This window comes from Camelus bactrianus, chromosome 13, assembly GCF_048773025.1.
Source record: "Camelus bactrianus isolate YW-2024 breed Bactrian camel chromosome 13, ASM4877302v1, whole genome shotgun sequence".
In the NCBI taxonomy this organism is placed as follows: Eukaryota; Metazoa; Chordata; class Mammalia; order Artiodactyla; family Camelidae; genus Camelus; species Camelus bactrianus.
In genome coordinates, this window is record NC_133551.1 from 36,093,618 (window position 1) to 36,119,552 (window position 25,935).

General features: G+C 41.9%; 1 protein-coding gene across 6 annotated transcripts in view; it reads right to left on the minus strand.

Annotated features, from left to right (window-relative positions):
- Nucleotides 1-25,935, minus strand: part of FGGY (FGGY carbohydrate kinase domain containing) — a 389,130-nt gene that overhangs the window by 316,354 nt on the left and 46,841 nt on the right. For all 6 annotated transcript variants that reach the window (XM_074376388.1, XM_074376389.1, XM_010949914.3 and 3 more), the window contains one exon: nt 9,313-9,401. In XM_074376388.1, the coding sequence (XP_074232489.1) occupies nt 9,313-9,401 (89 nt within the window). The remainder of the gene's footprint in view (nt 1-9,312; nt 9,402-25,935) is intronic.

A 25,935-nucleotide genomic window follows, 5' to 3' on the forward strand; every position in this document is an offset into this window, starting at 1 on the left:
CTGACTTTTCCATAGAGACAGCAGAGCAAAATCCCAAGCAGACAGGCTGTCAGTGTTAATTAAAAGTCCAAACACCTCTTTAGAAACTATCTCCAGCTCAATATTTATACAGAATATAAGACTCCTTAGCAGGCAGGTCTGGAGAGGGGAGCGAGAGGTTGAAGGCGGAAATAGGTTTGAATGGCATTTGGAACCCATTAATTTTTAAAAGACGGGCTGCCACTCTACACAGACCCGGAGAGGTTCAAAATGTAAGGAACCCGGGAAGATGAATGAGCTGAAGATCGTTTAGAGAGCCCAGGGAGAGTGCTCAGCTTTTGAAAAGAATAATATCTGGGCAATAATGAGAGCTGACACTTTTTATTGGTGAATGCAGTTTTGGGCACATTTTAACAACACAGGTTGACAATTTTTTGTATTTGACAAAAGGAAAAGCAATCTTCTAAATGACTTGGGAACAAAGGGCTCCCTGACAGCAATTTCTTAGTAACATTTAAGCCTTCTCTTCAAAGGCCCTTGACAATAGTTTAGAAAGAGGGAGAAAGAAAAATGAAGAAAACAAGAAGAAAAGAAGGTATATTTTAAAAAATAATTAACTGGAAGAGGTGAAAAAGGCGGAGAAGTAATGGGTATACCATTTCGACACTAAATTATATCCCAAAGGTTTGAATTTAACATTAGACTTTTACAATACTTTCTCCAAAAAAGGAGTTTTAAGAAAGAAGCCAAAGAGAGACTTTGGTCAACACCATTGCCTCTGAGACCCAGGGTCCACAGAGGAGCTAATGGATAACCTAATCTAGCCACCAAATTCTGCAGACAAACTGAGTGCCAGAAGCCCAAGGTTACCTGGCTGGACCAGATACATCTTCCAAGTTTCAAATCACGCCACCTTGTGTATCTTATGATGTGGGTTCTGGTCACAGCCAAGGCCTCACAGCCCTTTCAGTATCATGGGTTCCAAGACTGAATAGTGATACTTTTCATCAGATTGACTGAAACTTAGAGGCTGACCAGAATCACACAGGTATAGCATATTCAAAAGGCCCAGTAACGAAGTACACAAGAGTTCCTCTACAGTGGCAGCCATCCTGGATAGCAAACCAATTTAAGAGGTCACCAAGACTGAGAGGCCTTCTCAGCTCAGAGGAAGGACCCCTAAACAACACAGAGCCCCCTTAAAACTGAACTCCTACTTCATTTACTAGTTTCACCCTCATAGTGAGAACCCTTTTGGGATGCAGTAATATCACCTGGAAAATAGGATCTCTATTCTTTAGCCTTTTTACAGTTTCCAAACATTTTCAGCAAAGAAGACATCATCACACTACTTGTAAATCAGGAATCCCATTCCGAGATTGTTCCACTTTATCACATTAAACAGCACAACAAGATTAACTTCTAAAAGTGATTCAAGGTCTCAGGGAAAACTGTTGGGTAAAGGAAATGCTATAGAGTAGCTCAGTTGGAAAATCACAACCACGCTGGCTATCAGCTTTCAGGCAGGCAGAACTCATGTCTCATGTGCGCACCAGAAAGCCCCCCTCAAAAAAAACAAACAAAAAAGTTATGGAAACTGAGCAAATTCAGGCCAGTGGTTCCTAAGGAAGGGTGCATCTGGTAACCACCCAAGGTCACACATTTTTACCTCCTCTGTCCCAAAGGACAAAGGTGGGGATGATTAACCTTTTCTATGCAGATTTGCTACTGATGAAAAAGTGACAAAAGAAACCTCCAACCTTCCTTGGAGTTTGCCTCAACATAGCAGATAAAGTGGGTTGTCACTGATCCCACAGTTACGCATTAGTGTAGGGCAGCAGCAGGACCCCCATCACGGACCATCTGTGCCTCAAGTCCGACAGGCGTGGATGAGAAGCCATGATGTGAAGCCCTGGTTCCCCTCCTGCCCCAACAGACCCGGCATAGTCCATTCTCTCCTGCCCTCTCTGGACTTTCAGCCTCTGAACACTGACGGCCGGTGATCTCCTGACATCTGCTCATTTCTTCACACCCACGATAGCTTCCAGACCTTTGGTGACACTCTCACACTCCATGACTTGTGGATGCCTGATCACATCCACAAGAAGGCAAGACAAAACCCCCAAATTGGGGAGAGAACTCGTCAAACAGGTTACTGGGTTTCTAAGTGGCCCACCACCCACACCCTATAAACAAAGACTGAAAGGAAAGAGAAATGGAAGTAGCACCTCTTGTGTACTACTTGGTATCAAAAACTGGTTAGAGGTTTTACTCACAATGTTCCACTGTCTCCATAAAACAAACCCAGGTAGTTTTTGTCCTCCTTCAACCCTAAAAGGAAACTGGGATTGAAAAGAATTAAATGATGTGCCCAAGTTCACCCAGCTGATCAATGGCAGAGCAAAACTTTGAGCTAAGGAGTACCTGGCTCCAGCTCTTATAAGACTTTGAATAGTTTAAATAAATGTGGACCTACTGACTGCTAGATTAGAGAGGGGAGACCACTGAGGTGTTCGGTTAATATATAGGCAAAGAATAAGTGAATGAAGGAGGAAGGAAATCGTAAGCTACAGTTGCTTCAAACTATACACGGCCTCCCCTGTGATATCAACCATGCTCACCCTCCTCTCTGTCACTGTCACAGAAGGATTATAAATTAGTATCTGGGATAGGGGTCAATGTAATTGACTGAGAAATTATAATTTTGTGATTATCTTTTTACTTGCTCAATATTAGTTCTCCCTTTTTCATTTAGTAGTAACAGAAACCCAATTTTATTCAGGTAGCAGTGCATCTAACTAATAGCCTGTTTTATCCAGCCTCCACTCTAGCTGGATGTGAGTATAAACCAAGGATATGCAAGCAGAAGATTTGTGCAGATCTTCAAAGAAGGCTTGTTAAAGAAGGCTGACTCAGGTGTGTATATCCTTTTTTGGGGTTTGTTTTTTTTTTTTGTAACCCCCACCTTCCTTCTTCCTGCTACATGTAATGTGGGCTGAAAAACAGACCCCAGCAGCCATCTTGGACCATGAGGAGACTTTGAGAATGGAAGTCAGGGCTGAAGATGGTAAAGTAAAAATGTCAAAACAGCTAGTGTCCTTGATGACTCCACAGGGCTGTCATAGTGGCCCAAGACTCCATACATCTGGATTTATTTACAGAATAATGTGTTCAAGCCATTGTGATTTTGAATTTTCTATTATTTATATTATTCATCAGAGATAAGGGTCATATTTCTTCTGTAGAGAGTGAAAGCATGCTTCTTTCCCAAGAATAAGGCTAAAGAAAATCTAACATTTAAAGGCCATTTCTCAGCACTATTAAAGATACCAAAAAATAAGCTGATGTGAAAGGATGGCTGAATCACTCTTCCTAGAACCTAGAAGAACTGATTTGCACCACTGTTCTGAGAAATCATCTTTTAATACAACCATAAAACAATGCAAATCAAAGAGCTTTGCATCAATCATAACAGAAATAACTGTGCTTTTTTTCCAGAGACTCTTTAATTTTATGATAATATCTGAAAAATCCTTTTCAAGTTTCAGCCAAGGTCTAGCCAAAAAAATGTTACCTCTAGGATGACCTAAATTCATTCAATATTTTTCTAAAATGAAAAAATCAAGTTGTAAACCACAAGGAGAACCCACTTTACAGTTATAAGGATGGCTATAATTTAAAACAAACAAACAAACAGGAAAACAGGTGTTGGTGAGGATGTAGAGAAACTGGAATCCTCATACATTGCCGTTGGGAATGTTAAATGATGCAGCCACAATGGAAAAGTTCGGAAGGTCCTCAGAAACCTAAACATAGGATTACCATGTGACCCAGCAATTCCAGTCCTAGACATATACCCACAAGAATTGAAAGCAGACTCAAACAGATACTTATACATCAATATTCACTGCACCATTACTTATAATAGCCAAAAGGAAGAAACAACCCAATTATCCATCAGGGGTCCATCAACCAATGTACAGAAAAGCAAAAAGTAGATTTTAAAAATGAAACACAGTAGAATAAGAGTTTAAATAATGATACCATTTTTGAGACCCTGGAGATTATATTTGGAAAGTGAAAAAAATCTAGATCAATAACCTGATCATAATCTTCTGACAGATTAACAAATAACTAAAAGAAAAGTAACAGTACAATAATATCCCTTAAAAACCCCAAACACAGAGAACTACGCAAATCAGGAAAATAATTGCTATTTTTAAAAGGGATTACAATTTCTAAAGAACATAAATTCATCTTTTAAAGTAGAAGATAGAATATTTACTCACAGCTTACACAGAACCGTGCACTGTAGTGGACGGAAGGGAGAGGGAAGGGGAAATAATTTATAAAGAAATATAAGGGAAGATAAACTCGTTTTCCCATATGCCATAGAAAAGTCTCAGAAATTCCAACATATAACTTCTAAAGCAAACTTATCAAAGTGTCTCTTGTACATAAGAAAACTGGTCATCAATTCTTTTAGTCCAAAGCCATAAAAATAAATGAGCTGAGACAAATCTCCCACACAGAGTAACTCAAAATAATGTATGTAGATAACTCCACCCTCATGGAAATGAACATAACTCCCATCTCTGTAAGTGTGGGCTGTGCATGGTGACTTCCTTCAAGATAGAAGGAGGGAAGGAGTAACTTCACAGTGGAGAAACCTGACAAACACCTCAGCCAGGTGATCAACATCAACAGAGATGTCATACTGATAGCATGCACCCTTGATATGATATGATAAGAACTGTACTTGACAGAAAATGGCACTGTAGTCTTCCTCCTGAAACATACTGCCCATGTCTCATCATAAGAAAAACACCAGACAAATTCCATTAGAAGGACATGCTACAATACACATGACCAATACTCTTCAAAACAATCAAGGTCATCAGAAACAAGGAAAGTTGAGAAACTGTCACAGCCAAGAAGAGACTAAGGAGATGTAACTAAATGTATATGGTATTTTGGATAGGATCTTGGCACAGAAAAAGGACATTAGATAAAAACTAAAGAAATATGATTAAGTATGGAATGGAGTTAATGCTAATATATCAGGATGGCTTCATTGTTGACAAATGTACCACACTAATGTAAGATGTTAATAAAAGGGGAAATGGGTAAAGTAGTGTCTTCAGAAGTTTTCTGTAAATCTAAAACTTTAAAAATAAACTCTGTTTGAAATTGTAACAGAATTTATAAGGACACACTTTAAGGTAATTTACAGAACATTGCCAACATTTGATAATCTAGAAATTTCTCTCAGACCCCAGTGTCAAAAAGAGTTCTCCAGATCAGCAGTCAGATCTCTTCTTTGTTAACTCAGTTAATCTTGACTATGTTCTAATCTTGGTTTGCCACTAGGAAGCATGGAAACAAATAAGTAATTATGAAGACCCATATAGTCTCTAGGAAGCTCTTAGCTTCATCTTAGTTATTCTATTAATGTTTCCATTCACTTGTGATTTTTTTATATTTTTATCACTGTTTTTATCTTCTATTACCAGTCACTTCAAAGCTCTTTAGAGGGAGGATGGATATCTATGAGTATGTTTTTGTCTGATTATACAAAAGTTCATTATTCAAATTTCTGACTTCCCATTTCTCATGTTACCAAAATCCTGGACAGTTATCCACTCAAAGGCTAGAATGTGGCAAATTACTAAAACACTTGAGTTTCGGTTCTTGAATTACAAAATGGTGGTAACACCACCTGCTTTAACTGCTGGTTGGGAGGACTAACGGGATTCACTTTTGCTAATATGTTAGCACAGGTACAGAGAATGTGCTCAATAAATAATTGTATTATTAACAAAAACAGCACTAATTAGTTTCATTGATATAATGAAAAGAATGGAGCTGAATTACAAATTAGTCACAGGCCAAGTGGTGATTTTCTCAATGACAGATAAACAAGAGTAGCTACCACATTCTGGAGGATAAGAACAATAAATAAAGGGGAGAGGGGACAAGCAGGGGAGGACAGAAAAACAGATAAGGGGAGGAAGAGAAGGAAGACTTCTTTCTTACACAGTGTCACTGCCAAAAACAAGTCTGAAAGTTTAAGGCAAGGTGAAATCTGATCACTTTTCAGCCCTGACTAGAGTAATAAAAAGAAAAAAAAGAAAAGAAAAAAAAACCACCCTCTAGCCTTTCTGGCACCCATTTCCCCAAGGCCTCCCAAAACAATCACAATAAGAGCCAAATAAACACCAGATCTGAACCTCCTTGGCCCAGAGGATGCAAAGCTCAGATACCACTGCCCAACGTTTCTGTGGCCTTGGCACATTCAAACTCAAATCCTCATCTTCCTTATTCTAGAAGAGGGGACAGACAATGGAGATTTTTCGTTAAAAGAACTATGCATTGTTTAAGTACTATGTGCTACACATTTTATCCACAGTACTTCTAACCCTGACAGAAGGGTCCAGATGAGGACCTGAGCCTGGACAAGGGGGTTGGGATGAGGGGGGAACTGTTTACTCCAGGTTCCTGCAGACAGTACATGGCATAAACACTGAACCCAAGTCAGTCCGACTACAAGGATTTCCCTCTTTTCCACTGTGCCAGAAACTTAATGCAAAGACTCCCTGCCAAAATCGATAGAGAAAGGAAACTAAATAAAACAGCTAATTCCTTCAAAAAATTTCTCAGCGCTGTGTTGGAAGTTCTTCTGTTACCTCACTCAGTCAGCCCATACAACAACCCCATGGAGGAGGAGAGGTCATTATCCCAATTATATTTACAATCAAGAAAGTTCAGAGGGGTGACTTCTTTCACCCTGATCATGAAGGTGGAGATAGAGAAGAGAGAAATAATTAAGAGATTAGGGAAACAACAGAAAAGACAGACAGATGTAAGACAGATGTGGGCAAGGATAGGGCAACCATCTTTAAAAAAGGAACTCAGTGCCTGGCACCCAAGGTCCACAGGCTCTGTTTTAGAGCTGAGGAAAATTAGAAGGGAGGTCTCTGAAGGTTCTGGCAAGTACGGGCAAGGAGCAGGAAGAGGGGACTGCAAATCTGTACTGATGAAAGTAGAATGAGCCATGAGTGCTGCAGCCAACAAAAATGACAGGGATGACTGGACGGTCAAGAAATCAATTCTGAGCATTAAATTTTCTGCCTCCTCAGGATTTCAGATTGTCATGGGTGGGTATGGAAGCCCCCAAGCATGTTCTGATAGGCAAATCAGAAGCTGTCAATTTTTAAATTCACCAAATTCATTCAACCTTTTAAAATACTTCCAATCTTTCACAGGAGTGGACCACCTTACGGTCACCGATTACTTTCATGTATCTTCTATTAGACAATGCTGTCCCAACTTACCAGACCATATAACCACCTGGGGTGGTTATACAAATTTCCAGGTATCTCATGGAGGTTCTAATTTAGTAGACTTAAAACTGGAAGTCCTGGGGATCTGTGCTTTGAATAAAAGATTCAGCTGTTTCCTATAATCAGGCTGGTTTGGAAAAATTATTTTAATAGGACTCTCCCAAAAGCTTGCAAGGTTGGTATCATGATCCTCATTTTACAGATAAGGAGAATGAGAATCAAAGAAGAGAAGGCCATTTCCAAGGTCACCAAACTCACGTGTGGCCAAACTGAGTATAAGTCACGCTGTAACGCCACAGCAGATATGCATGCCACTGTATTTAAATCTACCTAAGCCAGAGGTAGCTTCAAAAAGCCCACGCTCCTTGGTGTCTTAAAACAGCATCAGAAACTAGGAAATGGGGGTGTAGACTATCTAGCACCATCAGAAAAACCAGGGAGGAATCAATGCCTTAACACCCAAGGGAAAACAGAAGGAAAAGCGAGGTCCTCCCCCATCTGTAGTTCTGCTTTGCAGTCCATAAGGTTTGCAAGCCCATGGTGTATAACTGATATTCACACTGTTAGCACTGCTTTGACTCCTAGGTCCATTTGGTTAAAATAATCAAAATGTTTCTTTCACTACTGCACAAAGGTAGGGAAAAAAAAACCTGAGAAAGGCCCTTCCAGATATAACTCTGGACAATTAATAACCCATCAAATGAGGAAAGTCCAGATGAGATCTTCACCCACATGCCAGCCTCCCTGGAGATGATATATAATGGTGACTGACTGCACCTTCTGGGGTAAAGTTCAGACCACTCCTCCAGAGCCCTCTACCCAGAGAGGGGTGAGTACCTGAGGTTTCCTGAGGTCATTTTTATATGCATGTGGATCCCCTGTACCCTAGCATTTCACTGGTGGGAAGGGAGGATAATCAACAAGATGAATGACATGCTTATGAAACAGATCCTCTAATGTCTCCTCTCTGGAAGCCCCTGCTGCTGAACGAACTATCACGCCCTCATCAATTCTCTACAAGGAAGGGTCCAAATCATGCAAAATGAGACAGATGGTGAGAGCACAGGGAAAATGGTACTTCCATTCCCAGCTTCCCATGAGTTTAAATAAAAAGGAAAATGGGGAGGACGTAGCCCGGTCTAAAGAGATGACTTTAAGACATACCTAAATAAATAAATACATACATACACACACTTACAGGTTTAGCTGTCCTCTGGGAAACAATCCTCTTCCTCACATGCAATTCTAAATCATTCTGAAGATGAGAAGACCCCTCCCTACCCTGCTGCCTCCTCTTGTGCAACACCTAACATCTGAGGTCAAGATAATAACAGATTTGCATGCACTGAGATTTCATATCCAACCTGTTCGTATATATGCCATCCACACACACACCCACTCCATTCATTACCGCAGTCACAATCACACTCAATCAGTATTTTTTTTTAAAACATCTCTGCCATGCAGTGCATAACTTATTTATAGCATTTGTAATTTACTGAGAAATACTGTTGACTTCAACATTCATACCTCAACACTCTGGGATGATTCAGGTACATTGATGTAAAAAGCAAAAGAGCTTCATAGCACATCCATCTAGTTAACATTAAAATCAGCTTCCTTGAAAAATCTATCTCTTGCCTTAATTTTAGGGACCAAATAAAAAAAAATTCCTTTTATTCACCATGTAAAAAGTGCCTTTGGAAAAACAGTTACATTTCACGACAGACTATTCATATCTCCTTTAGACGTGTCCAATTTTAATGAATGGTCTTCACCTTGGATACCCACATTCCAGGCCTCATGGGAACAATGGTGTTTGGGCCTGTGCAGTGGAGGTGGAAGATGGATTCAAGATGTTTCAAGTATGTAAAATCGCATGCAGATGTACAAACAGTACGTCCAGTCAAAGCGAGTTAAGAAAGCAATATATATACAGACACCCGAGAATGGATGAACACAAATAAAATCCAACTTGTAATTAACATACCGTGCTGTGACACCTGTTGCCTTCCAGGATAAGAAGTCTGGGAGATCAAAGAAATGTCCCGCCTTATCCCAGCAAGTCTCTCTCAAGTTCTGCCAAATTAAATATATATTAGAATCAATTATGGGCTATTTTTTCTACCCCCTCCTCTTTCAATAATGTTTCAAAATTTTCAAAATAAAAACATAGCCAACAATGCCCAACAAACATCTGTTCAGGGGCTGGGAAGGAGGGATGATATAAAAGCAGTACTATATAGGAAAGAAAAATTGGTGATTATTGATCCTTCCAAAAATGACTATAATTTCCCTTTTATTTCTCTTTGCCAACCTGGAGCAGCAAGCAGAAGACTCAGTGAGGATATGCAATCCACCTTCCCAGTGAAGGGCAGGAGGATGCTCTTTAAGACATATAAATAAGATTTTGAAGCTGAACAGCCGTGAACTGGGAAGGAAAACTACACTAAGAAATTATCCGATGAAATGCAAAAGTGTCCTGCCGTGAAAAACCACACCAACTGGTTCCAGAGGCAACAGGAATGATGGTCCCTACCCACAGAGACCTTCCAATCTAAGCCAGAGAGAATGGAATGGAATCAAGCTATTCTTATACATTTTTTTAACATTTGCTTCTTCCAATTTCTTCCACACTGCCAATATGGTCAGATTTTTGTTTTCTTGCCACTGGGCTTTTTCTTTCCTCTGCTGCCTCTGTCTGGAAGACTCCTTCCTCACTCACCACCCTGTTCCCTCCCAGGGTCTATTTTCCCTGCCCTCTTTGGTTAACCCCATCCACCTGCCCCTGAGGTCTTCCAGGTTCTACCCAGCTGAGGTCTCGCTGTCACACAACCCAGATCACCCCCAAGTATCTGGAGAATGGCTTTCTCTCCTGCTAGACTGTAAGCTCTATGAAGTCAAGGGCCTTGTCATTTTCATGTACCATAATATCTCAGACCATCTCCCCTCCTCACCTACACAGGACTGGACCCTTAGCTGTGAGGTAGAAATTATATGACTCTGGTCCCCTTACACACTTAACTGGACCAAGGGTGGACGTGTGACCTAAATGAGCTATGATGATTCCTTCTCCCAGGAATTTAGAGTCAGGATCCAAATGGAGTCATTTAACTTCTGCCTATGAATGGAACTGAAGGTGAGATCAACCTGGAAATGGTGGAGTGGCAATTTTTTTGCCAAGTATCTGGAGAAGCAGAACTTCACAAAGAGAAGAGCAATGCAGACAGAAGCAGCAGCAAGAAAGGTTTCCTACCATCCAAGCAACTCTACGTGTCCTGATTTGAATTATTCCCTCCCTAAGAGTTTACAACATAAAGGAACGTATCATAAGCACAAGAGTGTCTTTGGGAACCTAATGACCACGCGGTAAAAGCCCAAAACAGCCATATTCCAGTCTCTGCTAGAGGGTGATGCACAGCAGGCACTCAATAAATATATGCTGAAAACTAGACAGACTGCTCAGTTTCACCTTCTGCTCTCTCTCATGAGAGGGGCGAGTCAGGGTTTATAAAGGGTTTCCAAGTGCGTTATCATCTCCTCAGAACGATACAAAAGTCCTGCGTGTTGTGACATCTATTTAACAGAAATAGAACTGGAGTTTATGTCCCTTTGCCCTCAAATTCTAAGAGTTCTTCCCATTTTCTCCTTCCCTACCACCACTCTATGAATACAGACATCTCTGCACAGCAGAGAAACTGAGTATTAACCCAGGAACACAGTCCTACTAACACAACAGTAACATCAAAAGGGTTCAGATGTAAAAGGCAGTGTTAAGCCCATTTTCTGTTATTGTTGCTGGTTATTTGTTTTAAATTTGGGTTAAAGCTTACATTTAGAAAGGGCTAAAGTTTCCTTTGAACACCCAAACATCCTGATGTGACACAAAGCGACACTTAAAAGTGACTAAATATGCCGAACACAGCTCTGAACTAGCAGCATTTTTATACACTAGTAGGTCACAATTAGAAAATGGTAGCCTTTCTAGGAACGAATGTTTGTGCCCCCACCAAATTCACATGTTGAAGCCTTCATCCTCAATATGATGGTAATTGGTACAATGTTATTAACTAAGCTAGAGATTTTATTTGAATTTAAGTTATATTCATGGAAATGTTCTGTATCTTGACTGTATGAATGTCAATATTGTCAATGTTAGTATCATAGTTGTGATACTGTATTACAGTTTTGTAATATGTTACAGGAAATTAGGTAATGATCTCTCTGTATTATTTTTATAACTGCATGTTAATCTATAATTATCTCAAAATAAAAAGTGTAATTTAAAAATAAAGTCAATGAATATTACCACCTGAAAAATTAACAATTTAGGTAATCCTCAAATATCACATTTTCTTAAATAAGACAGATTCATGTTTTGTTTTCTTATAAATAAACTGAATAACTTTGTCTTAAAAAAAGAAAAAGCTAGCCTTTGAAATTATGAGTCAAACAACTAATATGTCTTCTGGTTAGTCCTCCAAATCTCTTCCCATGTGCTTTGTGGTTTTGGTGATCAGTTCTCAGGGAGAAAAGGCAGCCTCCTTCTAAAGACTCCAGAAATCCAAGGCCAATCAGAAATAAACCAGAAAATCACTGCAGCAACCATCAGTGCTTCTAGCCAGAGCCAAGCAGTCTTCCTCGACTCAGAAAACAACTGCTTCAGTTAGATCTTGTATATGGTCATTGGAGACTTTGCAGAATGAGAGCTTTCAGCCTGCAGCCATGCAGACAGCCACTGTGGACAATGGAACCCAGGCAGAATGTTTCCAAGAGAACTTCAGAAAGAGACACGCTGGGGGCAGGAGGCGCAAGGCAGACAAGCAGCACCATCTTTTCTGAAGACAAGGCTAGCTTCCCTAAGCAAAGCCAGAGACCCTGGCTCCACCTCTCTATAGGATGAGAAAGCAGGACAGAAGTGTGAAGTGGCCTTAGGAATGCACGCGGTCTCAGGGGAGAAGACAGCAGTATGTATTCCCTGCCTTCTCTACCAAAGCAAATCTGGAGCTGAGCCAGCAAAGGGAAGGGGGAGAGACTTTGCCTGGATGACAGATGTCTCCAAAAGCCTGATCCCTTACTTGGAGATGCTGACACTACCTACGAGGTTCCCAAGCTGTTCTTCCGCTGGGCTACGTGCTTCACAAGTGCTTAGTCATCAAACACCAGACTGGCCAAGGGCATCCTAGCCCCCATAGGTGGATTTTTAATCCAATTCTGTGGGAAAATCTCTCCATCCCTCCCCCTCCCCAGCCAGTACAGCCCAGCCAAGGGCCTCAATCTTACTGAATTAATACTATCCTTAGAACCACTGGGCCTGCATCAAGACACAGTGACTATCCCCTTAGATTCCTCCACAGCTTAGTCGTAACCCACATGCCTTGTCTCCTTGGATTCTCAGGGTGGTTCAGAGGTATAGTCAATACACAATAGTCGCACATGAAGAATGCAGAAACTGAGGTTCGGATTACAAGGCTTTAGGTCAAAGTTACGAGGGGCCTCCAGCTCTAAAGTGGGTGTCCCTTCCTTCCACTAGGCCACAGACACCACCCTGAGGCTCCTGGGTCTCTCAGAGCTGTGGGTTTTGGCCTTTTGGAAGCATCATGATGGAAGCCGTTATCAATCTTTAGAGGAAAAAAAAATAAAAACAAAACAAAGAAAAGCCTCCCCCAAGCACTTTTTTTTTAACATGTTTTTTAAAATTGCAGAGATTTCACTTTCAATCCTGGCAAGTCACTTAATTTCTCCGTCCCTAATAACAACTGCCATGCACAAACAGTGCACAGGTTAGAGGGAAACAGAGCGGGTCCCCAACACATATGCGACCTTGAGCGCACCTCCTTAGGTGAGAGCTGGACCTAGTTCAAACTAGGAGCTCTCTGTGTTGAATGAGCTAAGTCTGTCTTCCAGTCACCAAGCAAGTACCCAAAACTAGTTTTTTTCAAGGAAAAAAAAAAGAAATCAGCAATGATTTGGGGTGTGTGACTTGGCAATTAAGGCTTCTGCATTCCAATAACAATCCTTTGAGCTAAGCAATCCCTCAGGCTTGAAAGCAACCGGAGAAGAACTCTTTTGTTTTTTTAATCATCTATTACTTCACAAAACCACAGCATGTCTTGGGAGGAGGCTACTACCCTAAACACACACAGCTGTGGTCTCGGCAGACAGGGGAAAGGTAGAGCAGTGTATCCAAGACTCAAAGCCAGGTGGCAGCCACCCCACCAGCCTAGGGCAGAGAGATGTAGCTTTCTCCCTCTCCTCACTGCCAAGTCCAGGTAGGCAGTGAGGTCTCTGCTAGCTTCTGGACACTGAGGGAACTTGGCGGAGAGGAAATGAAGCATATACTGCAATGTATGTCAGGAGACGCCAGGGTCTTGGAGCAGCATGAGAAAGTAGGGATGATCAGTTAACAAAGGATCATCTAAGTATTTTGTTATGACTTGTGAAGGGATTCTATCTGGGCTCCCTGCTGTGTGCAGTGAATGAAAGGGAGGAACACAGTTCCTTAATTCCTCTCCCAGTAAATGATCCTGCTGGAACATCCCACAGAGCCATGATGTTGTTTTCCAGCTCCACTACCCAGAAAAAAGCAAAACCTTATCCTCACGCTACTTTCAAGACTCCAAATTAGGGCACAGGCTGATAGCCCAGAGAGGAAAGATGTTTCAGGAAGAAACTTAGTCCTCAATGCCATTCTTAAAAGAAAAATGATGCTGAAAACACGGACTGGGTCATAATCCCCAACCAGAAACTTCCCAGAATGAATGAAACAATTTTGTGCTTCAAACTCCCATCCACAGAGAAAAAGACGAAACACTGGAGATAGTTCAAGTCAGAAAGATAGACACACTGAAAGATTTGTGTTACTAGAGGCATCTTTCTAAATACTTAAAACTTACCATGACATTTCTTTGTTTAAAATGGCTCAACAGTTCCTCGTGGCCTAGAATCACATTTTATCTCCTTGGCATGGCTCTCAGGACACTTAACAACCTGGCTCCAACTTGGCCATTATTTTTATGAGTCCTTCTGGGCTCAATGCCCATCACCCCTCTCCTAGCCACTCTCCACCTGATCTCACCTCATTTATTTCCTTTCTCCAAACTCACTATACAATTTCATATTCTCCTGCTTCCATTGAGGCAGATGCCGCTACTTGAATTGACTTTCCCATCTTCTCTCACGACCAAACCTCTCCCTTTGATTCAAATGCAGCTCAAATGTAACCTTTTCAGTGAATCCCTCCATCCCTCGCTGTGTCCTAAGTATATGTTCACATGCCTAGGTCCATCTCAGAATGACAAACTCCTGGAGGGCAAAAGCCAGCTAACTCGAGAAAAAAAAATGCAAAAAGTTTCAGTAAGTATAAAGAAATATGAAGTCAGATCCTCTCCAAGTAAAGTTCCAATGAAGCTGGAGAAAGATGTCTGCAAAGGAAATGGTAATGAATAAAATGATGTATGACAATAAGGTAATGAGTCTGATACCAAGGTTTGGTGAGTCAGCCTCATAACTTTCTCATAAGATTGTGAGTGTGGCCATATATCTGCTTCTAATGAGTAATCACAGACAGGGTTTGGGAGAAGGAAAGTGCTTTAGGGCCCCAGGTGGGCCCCAAAAAAGACTTCACGGGGGATAGATCTGAGCTGAAACCTAAAGGGCAAGTAGAAGAAATATTTATGCCACAGCTGAGAATGACACTCAATGAAAAAAACTCTGAAATGACAAGATAGATCACCCTCATTAGAGAAGGTTTTGTTTAACTACCTTCAGAGAATTTATTTGTAAAATGAAATATTCCATCATATAATTTAAATCATTGAATTTTCAAGAACCAAATACAGCTAAGCACCCTCCCTTGCATCTCCCCTAAAGCGCTGTTGCACAGAAAGGTAAATCTATAATCCACCCTAGAGCTGATTTCCCAACCATAAAAATGTTATCATTTGCATGAAAACTGATCATATCCTGCAGAGTAGGCTTTGCCCAGGAATGTGATACCACCACATGCATTAGGAAAACAAGGCTTTGGTATGTGGGCTCTAAGAACTGTGGAGTCAGGCAGACCTGAGTTTGATTACAGTCCTCGCCATTTCCCAGCTGTGTAGCGTTAGGCAAATTAATTTCTCTAAGCCCCAGTTTCCTCAAGGCCACATGACTAGCATCCACCTCAAAGGACATTGTGAGGGTTAAATGAAATACTGTGGAGTGCCTGATAAGTCAGTGGGTTTCACTCTAATTACTGCTGCAGAGCTTCATGTGTTTCAAAGCACTTTGACATGTATGATCTCATCTGATCTGTTTCATTCTTTAAGGCAGGGAAGGCAAGAAATTATAAACCTCACCTTGCAGGTTAAGAAAGTAAAACCCAGGAAGGGATCACAACTGTCCCAAGGTTACACAACAGAGAAGCAGACAGACAGACTGAAATGCAGATCTAAAGCCCAGCCCAGTCCTAGTTCAGGTGTCCACCTCTCTAAAGCACAGTAAAATGCAGGCAGAGGAAAGGGGAAGGATGCCACAGTGACCGAGATAACATGGTTCCTAGTGGGTGGTCCTGTGTATGGAAGGAAAGATCCTAATACGAAAAGGAGGCTTTGGAGTGGGTAATGTCTTGGATCAGACATGAAATAAAGTAGATTTGGACAAACAGAGAGGTAAGGATGTCTCCCTTAACCACCTCATTCTCCTGAGCCCCTTCCTACCATTCTCATGGCTTTTCTATCTCCTTCTTGACCTCTGTGTCCTTAGTTTCCCTTTAAATGTACATGTTCTTGCCTCATTCAAATGCCCTTCACAACTGTTCATGTGCTCCCTGGACACTCTCAGTTATTCCCATGGTTCCAACCAACTAAAAGTCTAATAACATGACAGATTTCAAACTCCAAACTTCCCAGAGACACATCTCCTGGATTTCCCACTGTACCTCCTACTCAACACATCCATAACAGAATCTGATATTTTCCCCAAATGTCTTCCTCCTCCTTGGATTTCTAGATGTCAGGTGATCCAGTTACCTAAGGAGTCATCTTCTCCTTCTCCTCTCTCATTCCTTACATCCAATCATCCTTCTAGTATAAACTCACAATCCATGAAGAAGTTTCCACCTCTTCACCCCCACCCCTTATTAGTCAGTGTTCTCCAAAGAAATAGAACCAATATACATGAAATCTCTTTATACACAAATGTATATACACAGATATATATAATAAATATATGTGTTTATTATAAGGATAGGCTCACATGATTATGGAAGCTGAGTCCCAAAATTTTCAGTTGGTAAGTTGAGACCCAGGAGTTTCAGTCTGAGTCTAAAGGCCTGAATACCAGGAGAACAAATGGTATAATTTCTAGTCTGAAGACCAACAAGCTCAAGACTCATGAAGAGCCAATGTTTCCATCAAAGGCAGGAAAAGACTGAAGTCCCAGCTCAAGGCAGTCAGGTAGGAGAAGTTCCCTCTTTCTCAGCCTTTTTATTCTATTCAGGTCTTCAACTGATTACATGGGGCCCACCAACATTAGAGGGGAGAATCTGCTTTCCTCAGTTCACCAATTCAAATATTAATCTCACTCAGAAACACCCTCACAGACACACTCAGAATAATGTTTGATCAAATGTCACCCTGTGGCCCACTCAAGTTGACATAAAAAATTAAACATCACACCACATCTTGCATATCCTATTTTCAGTCCGTCATATTCTATCACCTGGATTATTGCTATCACACTATCACATCTATGGTATACCATCAAAGTGGCCACAATTCTCCCCCTCCCTGTATTAATGCCCTTTGCAATATGGCTCTGTAGCTCTTCCCATCAAGAGGTTGATCTGTTTCTCCACCACTTGAATTGGGGCTGGGCTTAGGACCAGTTTTGACCAATGCAATGAGGCAGAAGCACCACTGTGTTACTTCTGAACTGAGGTCTCAAAGACCTTGCTTTGGTCTTCATGGAAGGTTGAGCTGCCACATGAGGCAGCTCTGGCTGACCTGCTATAAGATGAGGGGACACGTTGGGTGAAGACGAACCACTTGAAGAGAGCTGAGCAAAGTAAAGATGGCAGCCCTCTGTAGACTCCTGGAGGAATCAGCAGGGACCAGAAAATCCATTCAGCTTAGCCCATCCCAAATTAGCAACCTGCATCATCATAAGGTAAATAAATAGTTGTTTGGGGGCTCCATTTGGGGTTGCAATGGTTTGTTATCACATCACCCTAACTGATACAGCTTTTAATTTTCAAATCTTAACCCCTTCAATTCCCACCCTCTACACAGCCAACTAGAAAATATTGCCTTGGCCTATGTGAAATATGTATTTGACTATATAAAGCATTCATTCATCCATTATTTATTTGGTATCCCCTACATGTCAGGCACCATGCTCAGTGCTAGGAAAATGAGAGCACCCAACAGACACAGTACCCACCACCAGGGAGCTGGCAATCTAGTACCCTTTGACCCCTTTAAAGTTTTCTACTACCTTGGGAGTTAAAGATAAAATTCATTTATATGGCATGTGTGAACCACTTAGTACAAATCATGTCTTGCTCTCCAGCTCTATCCCTGATCGCTCTGAGACACTACACTAGAACCATCCACAGACATCGTCCTTTTTCTCACCGTTAACATCTTCATTCATAGTGTTCCTTCCCTGGATGCCCTCCCTCTCTCACCTGGCCAACATGTGCTCATCATTTAGCATTCAAGTGTTACCCACTCTACGAAACTGTCTCTGATTCCCTCAAGCTGAGTATGGTGCTCCTGTGCTATGCCCCACTGATATTCAGCGAATATCTCATCATCTGTTCACGTGTCTGTCTCCCTCACCAGCCCAGAAGCTCTAAGAGGCAGGGATTGTGGTTTTTGTTTTTCGGGTTTTTTCCAATCTCTCTGTTCCTAGGACCTAGCATTGTATGTGATCTATAGATGATGAATAACATTAGCTTAATGAATGAACAAATAAATGAATGAGCAGGGACGTGCACGCTAAATAGGAGTTTGTGGAAATGGAAATAAGGAATGAATGGATAAATGAATGAGGCTGTGGATAAGAACTGTCCCAGTTTTCTCTTTTCTCATTCAAGTTAATGGCTTTTTACCGTCTGTCTTAGGGGCAGAGATAGGTTCTAGCCAAGCCAGACTGCCAGGAAGATAAATTAGTCTTCTGGGGGTGAGCAGGTCTTTTGGAGAAGTTTCATTTTAATTGCAAAATGGATTCATTCACTTCCTGGCTGGGACTCCTGGGTCAGTGCAGCACCACACTGAATGGCTGCCAAGCACAATGGAGAGAGGGCTGAGGGGGGAAAGGTACTCCATCCAATGTCGAGTGTTCTCAGACATCTGAGGACAACCTGGTGTCAGGTCCAGGCTAAATCATAAGGATAACCCTCGTCTTTCTTCCCTAAATTTCTTTCAACCCAAATTTTACCTTCAGCTTTCAGCATCACCCCCACCCAGTCCCCCATCCCTCATACTGACTGATGCAGTGGCAGGTCTAGTAATGCAATATGCCACTCCACTCTAAGGGGCCTCTGTACACTCTGCTGCATCTTCTCCAGAGCCAAATTGCAAAAATGCTTCTCCTGGCTCTAATACTTCTTAGCTGTGTGGCCTTGGGAAAGCCACTCAACTGCTCTTCACTTCAAATTCCCTGTCGTATGATAAGTACAGAGCACAATAATACTACCTTTGCCACAGCAGTTGAGAGAACAAATGAGCCAGTGTCTGTGAAGGGTTCAGAATAGCTGAGTCAGAGTAAGCACTTCTTAAATGATTGTTCATATTATTAGTTAGCATGTCAGTTCCACCATGTTTGCATCTTCAGGAAGGAGCAGGGGCTTTGGAGACTGACACACCTTAGTGCAAACCTTGGTTCTCCCACTTGGTAGTTGTATTATTTCTGGCCAACAGTCACCTAATATCTACATCTCTCCCTTTGTTCATTCACAGCAATGTCTAACTCATAGTACTGTTAGCAGGATTCAATTTGAGGAGGTTATACACGTTACTATGCTCATCCTGGAAAATCCCCAATAAACATTAATTTCCCCCACAGTCCTTACTCTTCCCAAATTCTGTGGGGCCTATCCCTCTCTCCTACTAGACTCTTAGGTCCTTTGAAGGAGGGACCATAACTAACTCATCTGTATCCCTACAGTTAACATGAAATAAGTATTTCTTAAATGTGGTTTTATTGACCATGCAATACTTTGTCCATTAGTCCTGCTTGATGGCCAGGTGTGTGCTATGTATGAAGGTGTCCATGGATGAATATACTGGTCCTAATTCTCAGGTTGCTTATTGGGTAGGTGGAGCAAAGAGTCTGCATAGAAAACACTCAGCAGGGATGTACAAATAGCATAGAATAATTTGAGTTTGAAAATACCTGATTTATAAACTAAGGATGCTGCATGGTCATGAAAGAAAGGTACTGCTGTGGGCAGGCAGTGGAGGAAAGGTATTACGTGGGAGGGAGTGTCTGGCCTTGGTGTGGAGGGAAGGCAATGACTAAGGAAGATAAGAGGGAGAGCAGTCTAGCTGGAGAAACTGGCTGAGCAAAAGCACAGGAAGAAGCAGCAACTGCATCCATGACCATGGAAAAGGAACCCTGGGAAGGTCACTCAGAGAGATGTGTGCTGAAGGGGAGTTCAGAGGTAAATCTGAATTCATATTAGATGCTCAGGTCACAAAAGAATGGGGGCCACCATCAGTACTGGGCAGGGGGTGATTTGTAAATCCAGTTTTAGAAGGGTGAGGACAGCAACAACATGGTGGGAAATCTGGAGGGGAGAAGAGGCAGGAGGAAGTTTCCATATACATTTCTGATACAGAAGAAGGAGAAAGAGCAGAGGAAAAGGAAAAAAGGAAGGAAATTGGAGGCAAAAGAGAAGGCAAGCAAAAGGGGAAGGAGATGAAACAAAAAAAGATTAGGGAGAAGAGGAGGAGGGAGGAGAAGAAAAAGACAAAAGCAAAAGATGAACAGAGACGGGGTGAAGAGAAAGAACAGGTTAAACACGAGAAGTGAATAAAATGAGAAAGACAGAAAAACAGCAAGATGAAAAGGATGTATGGAAAACAACAGCAGGACCACGACAATGTCCCCGATGAGACAAAACGTGGAGAGGGAAGGGCAGGAGCCAGAGCCCCGCTCATGGTCTGCACCCTGTCTCTCCTCTGGGGGAATGAAGTCATGGCTGATGTCACCGCCGCTGAGTCACACGCCCACCAAAGGAGAGGTGGAGGAGCCCCCGCCCGATGTTCAGTCCCACCCTCCTGGACCAGAGGGGTTACCTCCCTGCCTTGTGCTCCGGGACACCGTCTGCCTAGCCTGGTCCTGATATGACTGAAATGAGGAGAGCTTCTCCTTGGGCCCAGGGAGGACACTGCAGCCACAGGGGCATGCCAAGCGCATTGCCACTGAGTCCTCAGGTCCAAACCCTTGAGATGGGACAGGAAGAACAGACGTGACAAATCTTCTGGTTCTTTTCTGATTGGGGCTGGGGCTCTATCCCATGATGTCCAAAAAGGCAATTCCCATAATAAACAGCACTGAATACAAAAGGGACTCAAAAGGTGCATTTTGACTGACTCACTGAACTGCCTTCTCACATTCTGAGTTCTCACCACGTTCTATCTGCAGCCCCCAGAGGTCCCCCTTCCTCAGACCTCTCCCCATGCCAGTCCATCCACCTTGCCTGCCTTGCAAGCCCACCCCACCGAATGCTGACCTCTGTCAGCCCCCAGTCTCCAGGCCACCTCCTCCTGACCCTCTTCCCTAACCAGGGTACATTTCCAGAGGGACCTGAACACCCATCCTACTGATAGAGCACTGTGACTTTACTTCTTCCCCTCTTCTTGAACATTAGCAGCTTAAGGACAGGGACTCTGTTCTGTTTCTTCCCAGTATTTAACAAAGGATTTAGAATAAAATAAATTTTCAATAAATATTTGCTGAAGGCATGAATGTCCAAGGTCAATTCTGGCAGAGACTTATGAACACCACACTGGTAATTTTAGACCTCTTCTGAAACGTATACCCACTCTTACAGCCATCATCCTGAGAATGTCGGTTGCTGAAGACAGTACCCTATAAGCAACTAATAATAGTGCAAGTGAAACTGCTCTGGACACAGCTGCCTGGGGCATCTGAGGATGGATCTACTCTTCCCCTGACTCCTCCACTCTCCTCAACCCTTGGCCTGTGAGCTGTTGTGGAGAGGACACAGGCTTGAGTTAGATTTGACTCAGATGCCCAGTTCTACCCTCACTAGCTACAGGAGGTACACCTCTCTCAGCCTGTCCACACTGGCTCCAACAGGAATACCACAACCCACTCCCCAAGTTATCCATAAAGATTAAGGACAGTTCAAAAAAAGTGCCTACCCCTAAACAACGTGGATTTTTCCCTTCACTCTTAGCTTTCTTAACTGCATCAAGAAATAAGTACATAAATCTGGGGGGAAAATAAACCTCACTAACCTTTTTCCCCCAAGTCAACTTCTTCTGCCCTAATCATCATCTGAAAATACATCACTCCCACTAGCACTTTACAACTTACCAAATACCTTCTGTTACAAAATACTGCCATTGATACCATCTCATAGACAGGAAACTCAGGCCCATAAGTGAAATGAATCACCCAAGATTATGCAGAGAGTAAGTGAACAGCCAGAAACCCTGGCCACTTGAACTCCAAACCCAATACTCCACTACGGTTATGTGGTTGCTGCAGTCCGGGACATGGGAGGTACTTGATAAATACTTGCACAGTGATTCACTCTCTTTCTCAGGTCTGTAGGCTGGTCTCTGACCCCCGGCCAGAGCCAGACCACACGGCCTCAAGCCAAGACAACTGCAGCAGGCTTCATTCTAGTCCCAATTCTCTCCCCGTCTATCTCAGGCTCACAGAATGCATTAGAGGAGAGCTTCAGGGGTCATGGAGAACAGTTGTTCCCAAATGCTAGACCCTGGACTGGTGCTTATCCATGACCAACAGTTTTCACTCACTGGTGCTGAATAATACAAATAATCTTAGAGAAGATGAAATCATTATTATTATTAATAATACTATGAATAATTAATTGGTTAAAAAAACCTTATGTCTTAATAGCTTGCTTTGCCCTCCTTGGGCAAGTTCCAACAACTAACACCTGTAGCATTACTGGGAAAAACAGCTATTTGTGCCACAGCTTATACCCTTTAGTGAAGCCCTCGTGGAAGACAAAAGCCAGAGAGGGCACAGCCACTTATTCAGGCAGCTTCTAATTCTAATTCCCTTTGAACACTCTCTAGTCTTGTATCTTTGAGCAAGAAGACACTGATTGTTGAGATGACAAAGCCTGGAAATCAGATTAACACAGCTTTTTGAGAGGGTGTGGGTAGGAGTACTGATGAGGCTGTAGAGCTGAGATCAGATCTTCTTTTATTACTGAGATTGCTCACAAGTTTTACCCAACCCATAGCCTTTCTATACAGGAAGGATTCAGAGAGACGTGGGCTTTTATGGGGGTCCCTGACTCACTTATTATTCAACCAGCAGAGAGGACACAGCTTCATGCATGGAGACCAGCCTCCAGTGGGGTCTTAGCTGCAGAAGGGACTTCCAGGACCTCCGGGTTCAGAAAAGGTAAGGAACTAGTTGAGTCATTTATTCATTTTTTTTAAACTACAAACATTTCAAGTGAATGCCAAAAGAAGGAAGAGGCCAGCTCTTTAAGAAGTAACTCTAACGTGCTAGAGCACAGATAAAAGAGGACTGGGTTGGAATCTGTGTAGTGGAGGAAATCTTAGATCTCACCCATTCTCGAGCCTGACTCTTTAATCGTGGGTCTAACTTAGGATAACATTTTACTCTAGAGATCATATTTATCTTAAAGATTTAAGTAGACAAATGTGTTATCTGGGATTTGAAACGTAAGCTAAGAGAACTAGCTCTCTTTACCTAGCTGTCTCATCTATAAGGTAGACAGGTGGACTTTGCCTGATAAAGACTGGAGTTGACCAGTTAGCCTTTACAGCTCCTTCTTAAATTCATTTCTTAGAGTTAGAAAACCCAGGTTTTTCCATCCCAGCATTACCATTAGTAACAGAGTCAGTAGGTGTAATCCAACTAACTCAATCCATCTTCATCTTCTCTATCTGCAAAGTAAGTAATAACACCTACCTCATAGGATTTTCGTATAAATTAAATGAGATGGCTGGCCTAAAAGCATGTGATTGACATTTAGTAGATTGTAATGATGTATGTAGACAGCAATCAAATAGAGTCAATATCTTAAATAGAATTTAGTAAGTGTCTCAGAAAAGAAATTTAGTATGTGTCTTTAATATTTCAAACTGCTTTCACAAGTATAATAATGTCTCAACTTACTTCAAAAACTTACGGTGGATTGATGGATGGATAGAAAGACAGATGGATATATTCATGATAAACCAAGTACAGTAAAATCTTAATGGCAGAATCCAAGTCATGGTACTAAGTGTTCATTGTAAAATTCTTTCAACTTTTCTTTATGTTTGAAAATTTTGATAATAAAATGTTGGGGGGAAATGGCTTTCACAATCTCTTACATGGGGTCTTAGACTTGGGAGCTCCTTGAGATAAAGGATGCTCTTAGCTTCCACCTTGCATTCCCATCACCAGACACAGTGCCTCCCTCATAATAGTTACTAAAGGAATGTTTCACTGATTAAATGAATATATCCTTACAATATCAGAACAGTTCTTCTCATTTTCGAGACCACTGAACAAACAAACAAGCAAAAAGTAAAACCAACCCACATGTTCAGAGAAATGAGATTTATTTACCCCTCCAGAAGAGGGCCCTGACTTGCATCTTTTCTGACTTCTGGCCTGTCTCCTCCCTTTTCCCAATTAACATCTACATAGCCAGGGCTCCAGATTTCCAAGCTGACAGTTGACCTCAACAAAGTCGACTGTGCTAATGAGTTCTTATATCATAACACACATTAAACACATTGCCTTTTTTACTGTCTTTTCTAAAGACAGTATCTTCCTCCAATAGGTGTAACCTCCATTTTAATCACTGTGATAAAAATAACTTTGTTCAATTTCTGTTTTATATTGAATAATACCATGTAGGGATAAAGCCAGCCAAACTTAGTAATCTTTCTCTCACCTGTCTGGTTACACTGAAAATGCCTAGAGTAGATGACATCCCTACACAGTGGTCAGGATGGTTGGCAGCATGAAGCTGGGCGCGTGGGCTCTGCTACTACAGCCCTAAGTCTGGCTCTGACCAGGAAACAAGAATTCATTTAGCAAATATTTCTTAAATGTTTTCAACACCAAGAATTGTGTTTGGGTCAGGGTGTACAACATCCAAGTATGGAGAGAGAGATTTGGTCCCTGTTCTTACGGAGCCAAGAATCCACCAACCTAAATGAGGAAGGAACACGGTGCAGCAGGAAGAAAAAACAAAAGACAGGATTTAAAGCCAAAAGGACCTCCATGAAGACCCAATCCTGATACCTGTGGACAACTCACTGCATCTCTTTGAAGCTTTAAAGCCCATAAAATGTAGCAAATAGTAATATTTAACTTGCAAATCCATGTCATCATCAATCAAATAAAGAAAACATATATACAAGTCTGCTATAAGCCATAAAGTAAAATGCAAAATATAGCACTATAATAATAGTTGACATTTATTAAATGTTATTAGGGATCACGCTAAGTCCCTTTTTTAAGATTTTTGGTCTGTTTTTTAAAATGATTTTGTTGGACTACAAAAGTAAAAGAATACAGCACCTATATGGCATCAATCAAATACGCAAATGCAGGATGAGAGGGATTCACTGTGCAGGTCATGAAGGCAGCCCATCAGCCTCGACACTCCATATACTTAGTTATGAGCCCAGTTTATGGGAAGACCACCCTGGAGAGAAAATCCACAACAGATGCCCTAACAACAGCTGACGATCCTGTCCGCGGTGCTCAAAGGCTGGGAATCTGGTACGAAAGTAACAGAGCCCTGGTATAAATATTCTAAAGAGAGCTTGCTTGATTCAGTTGATGCATCTTGGATTTTGTTGCAGGGGGCGAGGGAAGCGAGCATCTTAAAGGGGTTAGTCACCTCCACGTCCAAAGAAGCAGGGGAGGCGTTACTTCACTTCACTCACAAAGTAAGTTGTGACTCAAGGTAACAGACTGCAGCCAATGGGTGGCTCTGGGGTGGAAAGGAGAAGTAATGTTCCAAACTTCCTTTTCCACAACAGGGAAGAGAAAATACACTTGTGCTCAATGGGCAGTGGATCTTTACTTTGGAACTATCGGACAGACACACCCAGCAATAAAAAACGGCATGCTAAATGATTTAGTACGTTCATCCATCCATCCCTCCATCCATTAAAATATTTATTGAGTGACTAGTGTTAGATGCTAAGCAGTGCCCTAGACACCAGGCATACAGAGATAAATGAGGTGAAATACAGTGTAGTAATTAATAATTTTCAGGGTAGAGGTAAGGAGAGGATGCCACGGGGGACAGAGGGCAGGACTCTAATCAACACTCAATGGAGAAAGTCAAGGAAGGCTTCCTGGAGTTTGAAGAACTAGTATCAGCTTTCCCAAGTGAAGAAAGAAATGATTATAT